General features: G+C 56.9%; 2 protein-coding genes across 2 annotated transcripts in view; one reads left to right on the top strand and one right to left on the bottom strand.

Annotated features, from left to right (window-relative positions):
- ACOT11 (acyl-CoA thioesterase 11) overlaps positions 1–5,022 on the top strand; it is a 48,648-nt gene extending 43,626 nt beyond the window's left edge. Inside the window, exons 14-16 of the mRNA XM_012639458.1 lie at positions 2,255–2,386; positions 2,705–2,831; positions 3,649–5,022. Of these exons, the coding sequence (XP_012494912.1) occupies positions 2,255–2,386; positions 2,705–2,831; positions 3,649–3,804 (415 nt within the window). The 3' untranslated portion in view covers positions 3,805–5,022. The remainder of the gene's footprint in view (positions 1–2,254; positions 2,387–2,704; positions 2,832–3,648) is intronic.
- Positions 3,961–10,467, bottom strand: part of FAM151A (family with sequence similarity 151, member A) — a 13,399-nt gene continuing 6,892 nt past the window's right edge. Inside the window, exons 3-8 of the mRNA XM_012639459.1 lie at positions 10,275–10,427; positions 8,893–9,052; positions 6,827–7,051; positions 5,953–6,092; positions 5,098–5,241; positions 3,961–4,634 (exon numbers count right to left, since the gene is read on the bottom strand). Coding sequence (XP_012494913.1) covers positions 3,961–4,634; positions 5,098–5,241; positions 5,953–6,092; positions 6,827–7,051; positions 8,893–9,052; positions 10,275–10,427 — 1,496 coding nt within the window. The remainder of the gene's footprint in view (positions 4,635–5,097; positions 5,242–5,952; positions 6,093–6,826; positions 7,052–8,892; positions 9,053–10,274; positions 10,428–10,467) is intronic.

The raw sequence follows: 10,467 nt of genomic DNA, 5'->3' as shown, positions 1-10,467 counted from the left end.
TGGTGCATGTGGATGCGGCCCAGGCCTTCCAGCTGCTCTCTGACCTGTCTCAGAGGCCGGGGTGGGACAAGCACTACCGGTGAGGGGCAGGGTACAGGCGGGGCAGGGTCTGCTCTCAGGCCTGGGCGGGGAGCGTACCTCCTCCTTCTGCTCTGCCTCTGCTGGCTTTAGGGGGCTGGGCTGGGGTGGGAGCGGGGGTGAGCTGTAGCCAGGTGGGCGTCAGGGTCATGGGTATTTTGGAAGGCACTGAGCCTGGAATTGGAATTGAAGGCCTCAGCTTAAGTCCTGTTTCTGTCCCAAATAGCTGCGTGACGGTGGGCAAGTCACTTCCTTTCTGGGCCGCAGTTTCCCCCGTCCTAAAATGGGTACTTGTCCAGGTACAGTGGCTGCTCAGGAGGCTGAGGTGGAAGGATGGCTTGAGGCCAGGAGTTCGAGGCTGTAGTGCACTGTGGTCACGCCCCTGAATAGCCCCTGCACTCCAGCCTGGGCAACATAGTGAGACTGACCCTCGTCCCTTAAAAGACAAAATAGGTACTTGGGGGGTGGGATATAGATTTACACTCAGGGATAGTGATTTTCAAACTGTGTGCTCTGGAGTTATGTTCCCAAAGCGGGTTCAGGAACTGTTTGGGGTGGGTTGGAAGGCCGAGGGATGGGTGGGACCCCCTCCCGGGTTCAGGCCAACGGATCGAATAGCGGATTTGCTGAATTTACCAAGTTTGCTGCTTCTTTTTTATGAATATGTACATGTATATGTTATTTTTTTCTTAGAAGCCTACACTGGCAACCCAATGAATATGTTATTTTTGAATACAGTGAGCGTCTGTGAATATTAATATATTATTCCTTGAATACATTTATTCCCCAAATTTACCAGTTGTTCATATGAGTATCTTCTTGAATTTAGTCAAGGAAGATAAACATGTTCTTAGGAAAATGGCCAACATTTCAGTGTTAAATATGGGAAGTTTAAGCTGGTATTTTTTTAGGTCCCTTTAAAGTCACTTTCTATTCTGCCGACACCCCAGCCTTGGAGGTCTTTGGTCGTCTCCAACGGTGACGCTGTGAGGAGTCTATATTCCTGAGTGGTCCCACAGGAGGATTTGGGTATTTAGAAAGTCGATGTGCCGGTCATTTGGCGAGTGGATTCTAGACAAACTGGCCTGCTCCTTCCTACCCCACTGTCTTCACCAGAGCAGGCCCGCTTAGAGCGCTATACATGGGCTTCCTGCTTAAGGTTTCCTTGCAAAAAGGGCTGTGTTGCTTTAAGAAGCCCCAATCTAGGTGGCCCCAGGCCTGCTGGCAGTGCCCTTCTAGAAGCCAGAGAGGTGATTTGACGGTGGATGTCTGGTGTAGGGGAGGGCAGATGTGCATGCAGTAGGCAGGCTTCCTGGAGGAGGTGGGCTGGTGTGGGCCTCGATGGCCAGATCAAATCTTGATACTCAGTAGGATATTGGGGGAGCGGCCTATATGAACGAGAGCCCCCAGCTCCTTCCCCCTCCTCTGCCCACAGCACACAAGTGAACAGGCTCTGAGTATGGTTGGGAGATCAAGGAGGACGTGGTGGGTCTGGACACTGTCGTGTGTACCTGTGTAGGTGTCCCTGTAGGTGTGCGTGTGTTGATGTGTACGTGTGTGTGTACCTGGGCGCATTCGTGCCCAGGCCTGGGGGCACATCTCTGCGGCCTGGTAGCTTGAACACATCCCAGCCCTGCTTCCTTATTAGCTCTGTGGGCAGGTTATGTCCCCGAGTTCCAGCCCCCATCTGTAAAATGTGGATACTGAGTACCCCCCGCATGGGGCTGTGATGGAGATTAAAGGAGGTAACACATATAAAGTACGTAGAACAGCACCAGACATGCAGTGGGTGCTCACTAAGTATTAAGTACGGCTACTAAGTCACCACACAGCTACACATCTGTGTGGGGTGTGTGCGCCTGCAGACATGTACAGACACATATGGTTCTGTGTGTGGACTAGAGTCTATCCATGTGTCTGAGTATGTATGACAACACGTGCACATATCTGTGCATGTCTTTGTTCCTGTGTCTGTATGTGCTCGTTTGTTTGCATGTGCACGTGCGTGCATGCCCATGTGCACACATGTGTGTCCCTCTGGGCTGGGCCCTGGTGCCCCTTGCTGGTTGCTGTTGAGCAGCACAGGAGACGTGCCCACCACAGAAGCTGCAGGGGGCTGAGCTTGGCAGGGCCTGGGCAGACCTGCTGCTCATAGGGAGCTGCCACCTCCCCACAGGAGCGCAGAGCTGTTGCAGCAGGTGGACGAGGACGATGCCATCTACCATGTCATCAGCCCTGCCCTTGGTGGCGAAGCCAAGCCCCAGGACTTCGTGATCCTGGCCTCACGGCGGAAGCCTTGTGACAGCGGGTGGGTGCCTGCCTGCCAGGGAACACAGAAGGGTGGAGTGCCCCAGGGAGGGGCATCGCTTGGAGGTGGAGCTCTGCTCCCCAAGGGCTGTGGGACCCCGGCCACTGCCAGACTTTGCTGGGCTGCTGTGGATTCACTGTGGGTGAGAGAAAAGAGTACACACTTCCCCTCTGGCCACTCATACCCTAAAGCAGGGCCATCCCTGCCCTGGTGGCTGAAGCTGGGGACGGGGGCAGGGTCTGGGCCCTGGCTGGGCAGAACAGGCCCTCACCTCCTTCTGGGGTGATCCCGCCCCTTCCTGCCCTTCCTCCTCTCCAGGGACCCCTATGTCATTGCTCTGAGATCGGTCACGCTGCCCACACACCGAGAGACACCGGAGTACAGACGTGGGGAGACGCTCTGCTCGGGCTTCTGTCTCTGGCGTGAGGGGGACCAGCTAACCAAGGTGAGGCCTGTCCCCACTCGCCTAGCCTGGCTCCACCCCGATGCCCTGTGTGCATTGAGCTCAGTGCTGTCCAGACCAGAGACCCCTCCCAGCAGGCTCCCCCTTCAGTTTGGGGGAGCCTAAGAGTGTCAGGGGCTGAAAATGAGCCTTTGTTAAGACCTAAGCTGTGCAGAGACAGTCAGAGGCCGCCGCTTAGTCTTGGAAAAAAGCTCTGGATGCTGAGAGCGGAAGGCCTGGGTTCTGATCTAAAATTCCATCTCATCATTTATTTACTCGCATACCCCTCTTGTCTAGGAAGGCTTTATATGGCTCTGAGGGCCCATAAAACTCCGAAGGGTGGTGAGTGTTAATTGAAAACGTGGGGAGGAGGCCGACAGAGGGGCTCGCTCACAGCCCCTACTGGGGCCCTGCTGCCCCAGGCCTGGCCCGGAGGCTCGTGGGGCCTCGGCCCATGTTTGCTGAATTCATACTCCTAAACCAAAAAGCCTCAGAGCCAGCCCTGGCTTATATCTCTGTGGCCCCAGAGCACCTTCACTTTAAACAGGGTTTGGTGCTGGGCTCTGGACAGCCAGTCCCTGCCTCGGGCCTCCCAGCTAGTGGGGCACGCGGTGTGCAGTGACAGGAAAGCCAGGGGGAAATCTGCTGGAGGGGGTTTTGCCTGCGATCGTGTGATGTCCCAAGACCCCAGGGAGCTGGGCTGTTTGCTGTCCTCCCAGAAGGCAAGCAAGGTGGACCCGCCCCTGCCCTCTGCCCACCTGCTCTGCCCCCAAGCCCTTCCCCAGCACACCCTCGCTGAGCCCGGCCTCCTGCCCTGCAGGTGTCCTACTACAACCAGGCCACCCCAGGCCTTCTCAACTATGTGACCACCAACGTGGTTGGCCTCTCCTCCGAGTTCTACACCACCTTCAAGGCGTGCGAGAAGTTCCTCCTGGACAACCGGAATGATCTGGCCCCCAGCCTGCAGACCCTCTAGGTGCCCTCAGTGGCCACAGCACACCCACCCCCACTCCACGCTGCCCCCAAGGATGCACCTGCAGCTCATGGAGGAAGGCAGAGGCATCTATTCTTCCCTGCCTCCCCCATGGGAAGCCTTCACCCAGAGGCCCCCGGGCCCACCACCACTGGGTGCTCAGTTCCTGCCAGCATCTGCCAGCAAGTCCTCGCGGCAGCCCTGGGGCAGCCTGTAGTAGACTCGGGTCCTGTCCACGGCCCTTGCTGCCAGCAGCGCTGCCTTCACAGAGGCGTAGTTACCCCCGGCAGAGCTGTGCTCCACTGTGACCGTGGCCCGGGGAGAGGCTGCCAGCAGCCTGGCCACTGCTCCAGCTGTGCTCTGGCCCAATGGCCTGGCCTGCAGCTGGAAGGACACAGGTTGCCAGAGCCCCTGGCACAGCTCCAGCATATCCGTAAGCAGCTGTTCCCTGTAGCCACTGCCCAGCACCTCTGCAGGCCAGCCTGGTGCCACGGTCACGTGGGGGAAGACCTCCGCCACAGCTGTAAGCAACTCTCTGCCGTCCACGTGGCCAGGGACCACAAAACTCCCATGGGAGATAGTGGCCCCAACCCACACAGGCCGAGGCAGGAAGCCAAGGGCGGAGAGGCGTGCTAGCAAGGCCAGGGATGGCCGGAGGGCTGTAGGCTCTGCAATTTGCAGATGGACGCCCCAGCGTCCGGGGTGTGTGGCCAGCTGCAGCAGGCACGACTCCAGCATCAGGACAGGGCCACCTGGGGCATGGACGATGGGCACGGGGTCCTCGGCTGCGGTTCCCTGGAGGCCAACGTTCAGCAGGATCATGCCTGCTCTGTCTGGAAGAGGTACAGAGGCAACAGTGTCTAGGGTTTGGGTGTCAAAGTCCCTTGTTAAAGGGGCAGTGGAGGACTCTGGGGACAGCCAAGAACAAGGAGTTGGTGCCTTGCCGCTCCGGAATCTGTCCACCCAGTTCTAGGCTCCAGGTGGAAGGGTGGCTTTATAAATGTGCCTGGTGCGTGAGAAACTTCTAGTTTGACTCTTGGCCTTCACCTGTGCCTCAGCCCTGGGGCCTGTGCCCGCCTTGTCTGCAGCAAAATGTGGCTGAGGACTGACGGGTCCTGGCCTGAAGGCCAAGAGGCCTCTGGACACCACTGTTCTCTCCCTCTCCCAGGCCCACCTTGTATCCAGGCTGGTGTGAATAGACCCATGTTGCCATGGTAACAGAGACCCAGGTATCTACCCCAAGCAAAGGACACTCCTAAAGTGTGGCTGGGAGCACAGGGCCGAAGCAGGCCTTACCTGGGAAGGTCACTGCTGCTGCTCTTCCACTGCCCTGGACGTCAGGAACCAGCCACTCCACATCCAGACCGTCACCCCCGGGCAGCTGGAGAAGAGGGATCAGGCTGCCTGCTGTGTAGTACGTTCGCTTCCGTGTAGTATTCGCTGTGGGGGCCCGAATTGCCAAGATGAGGCGGCTGCCATGCACGGAGCACCTACTGTAGGCCACAGTTCTGCAGGTTCTCTCTAAGCCTCGCAACACCCTTCTGTCGATAAGTGACTTGTCCCAGGTCCCACAGCCAGTGAGCAGAGTTGCCGGGGATGGGACGTGACGGAGCCGCGTGTGTCTGGCTCCAGAGCCGGTGCCCTTCCCCCTTGCCTAGTCATGTGGAGTCTGTTGGAGCCTCTTTGAGGCGGCTTAACTGCAGGCTTTCCTAGGTTCAGGGTCAAGGGAACGAGGGGCTCAGACAGCGGCCTCTGGACCACTGACTGGCGGGTCCGTGGAGGGGTTGCTCTGAAACGTTCCGGTGAGTCGCAGAGGAACCGTGCCACAGGGGGAGTACATGGGGCTAGGAATTTGCTGGTTGCAGTCTGAGCTGTACCATGTACAAGCTGAATACATATAAATTCCTTAACGCTCTGAGCCTCAGTTTCCCTATGTGTAAAATGGAATCTGCCTCATGGGCATGCGAAGCTTGGCGAGCATAGCATACCAGGGCCGGGCACACAGTAGGGACTCAGAATGCTTCCTTGCTCCCATGACACCCTGGATTTTCCCCTTCCCATGTCCCTTCCCCCAGCCCTGCTCCAGTGCCCACCCAGTGCTGCCCTGTGCAAGATCCAGCCCACGCCACCCTCCCCAGCTTCCCTCCCTACAGGCCAGCTGCTTGAACTGCGACAGCACAGGCTCGAAGAGGTCATAGTAGACTTGGTGGGCCGCGCTGTTGTCCCGGACGTAGAGCAGATCGTCCACTGACATGGGGTCTGAGTCGCCCTGCCACAGTGTCAGGCTGTACCTGGGGCCCAGAGAGCAGGCTCAGTGCCCATCTGGGCCCGGCAAGACCCTCTGCCCCACTCCTGTGTTCAGAACTGGACCTCACCTGGACCCAGGGGCAGAGCATCTTTCTTCCCGCCTCCCACCAGCCACCCCTCCCCGAGGGCAGAGGAAGCCAGAGGGAGTCCAGGAAGGAGGGAGGGGTGGCCTGGCCTGCCTTCTCACTCGGAGGGTTTATTTCTGAGTCCTGTCTTAGCAAAGGGACAAGGATAGAAGGGGGAGGGCTTGAGGGGGTCAGGCATGAAGGGGGGAAGGGGGTGCCTTGTGACTCCTATGAGGAGCAGCTGAGGAAGGCAGGGCCGGCAGCTGGGAGCTGACTGCGGAGTAGGGGGGTCTCTTGATCCCTGTAGGGCTATCCTGGGGCAGGGGTTGCAGGCACAATCTGTGCAGCCCCGGGGCACAGCTGGCTCCTACAGGAGGAAGCTGTGGGGAGACAAATTGTCTCCGTATACTTTCCAAGGGACAGAGGGTTACCCACCAATAGCAGGGCTCTCTGAGGAGGTAGCGAGCAGCCTGTCACCAGAGGTATACAAGCAGAAAGCAGGGACCTTGTAGAGGGTAGGAGCACCAGTGGGGGTTGGACCAGATGATATTTAAGACCCTTCTAGCCGTGAGCATTTGGGGGCATCAGTGGCTCCAGGGTGGCAGCGGGTTTGGAGCACGCAGGTCTTGTGGCAGGAGCCTGGGGATCTTCACCTCTCAGATTGGCCCAGCAGCCAGCTGAAGTGGGGCCAGGCAGCCCGAGCCATGACAGCCCGCACGGGGAAGGTGACCCTCTGCGGCAGTGCCCCCACCAGCTCCTGCATTTTCTCCACCATGTCTCGGGTGTACGTCCTGTTGGGGAAGAGGGGCACGTAGAGGGTGGTCCAGCCTGGAGACAGGGTGGCCTCAGGGTACTTCTCTTGAACCAGGGCCAGGAACCTGTGGAGAATCAGAGATGCTGGTCTCGTGGAGCTGCAACCCTTCTCCTCCTGGTTCTCATCGCAGAGCTAGGAAGTGGCAGGGCCTGTTGAATCTGTGATACGAGGTCTGAGCAGAGTCCTAAAGACAGAGTGGCTTGTTCAAGACCCCACAAATAGGGCATTGACTTAGGAGTCAGGGAGGTCCAGGTTCAGACCCTGACTCTGACCTTGGGCAGTTCACTCGCCCCGCGACCTCTTGATTCTCAAAGACAGCACCCCGTCCAGTGGGGCAGGCCTTCTTACACTTCCCCATGTGGACAAAGGGGACCGAATCAGAGCCCTGCCCCGGGGCAGTGTGGGGGGTGAGGGTGGAAATCAGCCTCTGCCAGCTATGAGAGTCTCTGAAATTTCAGATTCTTTTTAAATTTTATTTGAGTTTTGCCCTGATACTAATTTTAATAGGCAAATAATGTCCCCCTCGCCTAAAAAAAAGTATTAAGTACAATCAGCACTCCAAGAAGACAAGCTGTATTTATCTCAGGCCATTGACTACATTTTTCAAGCTGCTGCTTTGCAAATGCACCCCAGCTTGAGAAGCACAGTACATTTTGGGTAGACGGGTTGTTGGCTGGCTGGACTAGCAGACGGATGGAGGGAGGAGAGGTGGAGGGGAAAGAGCCTGGAGCACAGACTCAGGATGGCCTGGGTTTGAATCTTTGCTCTGCCTCTTACTAGAGTTAGGCAAGTCATGTAACTTCTACAAGGTAGTTCCTGTACTAATAAAACGAAAATAATAGTACCTACCTCATTCTCATTGTAAGACTTAAATGCTGTTCTGCAAGTTAAGTGCTTAAAAGAATACCTGGGACACATAATAACCATTCAACAAATGGAGCTTCAATTACTGTCAGATTTATCATCTGCAAAATGGAGAGAAGAAAATCCTAACCCCTCCAAGCACAGCTGCATTTTTAAAATAAAAAAAGAAGGCTGGGTGTGGTGGCTCACACTTGTAATCCTAGCACTCTGGGAGGCCAAGGTGGGAGGATTGCTTGAGGTTAGGGGTTTGAGGCCAGCCAGAGTGAGATCCCGTCTCTACAAAAAACAGAAAAATTAGCTGGGCTTGGTGACACACGCCTGTAGTCCCAGCTACCCGGGAGGCTGAGGCAGGAGGATCGCTTGAGCCCAGGAGTTCGAGGTTGTGGTGAGCTATGATGATGTCACTGCACTCTAGCCTGGGTGACAGAGTGAGACTCTCTCTCAAAAAAAATAAAATAAAAATAAAATAAATAAAATCCTAACCTGGCAGTGCTATGTAAGGATCAAATCAGAAACATTCTCTCCTTGTATGTGGACTTTCTTTGTAAACTGTAGAGTACTGTGCAGCTAGTGCATGTGAGGGCTGTTCGTGGCAGTGCTGGAATTTCAGGAGGGCTGAGGAGGGAATCAATGTTTTAGACTCTTCTAGCAGGCCAGGTCCTGGGCCAGTCTCTGAGGATACAGAGAGGACTTGATCCCGTCTGCCCTCTCCGCAGTGTGGCAGGATGACAAACCTGTAACTGGACAGCGACGGCCCAAAGAAATCAGGACTGTGGTAGAAGGAAGCCGGTGGGCGGGGGGCGGAGTGAGGGGCCCAGGGGCAGTCCTTTCAGCAATGCTGGAGGCAGTGACTGGGCAGAGGTTCTTCAGAAGAGGAGGAAAAGGCATTTGAGGCAGAGGGAACAATATGTGCAAAGGCTCAGAGGTGAGCCTGTGCGATGTGACTAGAGGCAAACTCGAAGGTCCCTAAGGTCCCCTTCCTGTGCTAGATGTTGATGAAAGAGGGCTGGACGCAGCCGGGGCAGAGAGGTGAACACTCACTGCGTGGCATCGACCTCAGTTGAGATAGGCACGTTGGGGCCCCTTAGGATGTCAGCATTGATCCACACGGGCCTCCGGACTCTGCCGGCCTCCGTCAGCTGCCGCAGGAGGTCCAGGGAGGGGCCCACAGCCTTGAGGCTCTTGAAGTCCAGCTTGATTCCTGCGGGGAAGGGGGCAAGGGACCCGGGAAGACGTGACTCCCTGGGCAGAGAGAGCGGGGCGGGGGGCGAGGGGAAGGTGGGAAGACAGGGTGGGTGTGAGGATGGGCTTTCAAACAGGCTAGTGAACCCAGAGAAGGGCCCGCTCTAGGAGTGAGTTCCTGTCTCCTGAGGAGACACAGCACAGGCCGGCCAAGGCCTTGGCTTTGGGGCTGGGGCAGCGGGGACTCAAGCATCTGATGACAAGGGGCTCAGGTCCTGGACAGGGCAGGGAGGGTCCTAAGCCACCAGAGCCTGTAGAGAGGCCATTCGGCCTCCAGAAGGGTAGTGGAGGGAGGGCAATCTCCGTAGAGGAGGACCCGGTGTGAACGAAGACCCATCCTCTTTGGGGTAGCGAGATGAGGCTGGAAAGTTAGAGAGGGATGTTGAAAGCTGGGCCAAGGAGATCACTCTGTGTCCTGAGGACAATGGGGAGCCATGGAGGGTTAAAGCAGAGGCGTGGAGTGACAAATAGGTGTTTTGGAAAGCTCGCTCAGGTGTGTGTATGGCCGCGGTAGTCGAGGGAAGACCAAGGGGCTGAGTTTGGGGCAGGCGGCCAGCGAGGAAGCAGGTCCAGGAGAGAGGTGGTGTGACGGGGACTGCATGGGGGTAGGGTAGGGGTCAGAAGTGGCAGATGCAGCAGCTGAGTGGATGTGCGGTCGAGGGGCAGGAAGGTGCTAGGATGGTGCCTGGATTCTGACTAATTGGCAAAGGGACATGTAGGAGGGGGTTGGAGCTTAACTTTGAACGTGTTGTGTCCAGTTTTGTGGATCCAAGAGGGAACACCTGAGCGTGTTTGGTCCTTTGCAGCTTACTCTACACTTTCATGTCTGCTGTCTCCCCCGTATATCCAGGAGAGAACACCTGGGCATGTATTTACGCATCCCTCGTCTCACCTGTGTGTCCAGGAGAGTGCCCCCATCTCACCTGTGTGTCCAGGTGGGCACACCTGGATGTGCACTTACATATCTCCCGTCTCACCTATGTGTCCCGGAGAGAACACCTGGATGGGCACTGAGCCGCCCCCCATCTCACTTCATCCTCGCTGAGCCTGGGCATCTGTAAGACTGTGACGGAAAACCCAAGGCAGCGAGCACCTCGTGTGGGGACTTGCTTCCCAGGGCGGGATCTCTGCACATGCCGCCTGAGGGACAGAGGACTGAGGGGTCCCAGAGGGGCCCTTACCTTTCTGGGAAGAGGACAGCACGGCGTCCAGCCACTGCTGCAGCGTGTTGTCGCTGTAGATGGCTGGGGGGTGTGCCATGACAGGGACGCCTGTCTCGTTGGCTGTGTTGAGCCCTTCTACAGTGACGTCAGCCTCCAAGACCATGGCATTGCCTGCGTAAGCAGCAGAACTCAATCAGATACTGTAAAAAAA

The sequence above is a fragment of the Propithecus coquereli genome, unplaced genomic scaffold (genome assembly GCF_000956105.1).
Source record: "Propithecus coquereli isolate 6110/MARCELLA unplaced genomic scaffold, Pcoq_1.0 Scaffold14, whole genome shotgun sequence".
Taxonomy (NCBI): domain Eukaryota; kingdom Metazoa; phylum Chordata; class Mammalia; order Primates; family Indriidae; genus Propithecus; species Propithecus coquereli.
The sequence above is the reverse complement of the archived record's forward strand: the minus strand, read 5'-3'. Positions and strand labels throughout refer to the sequence as shown.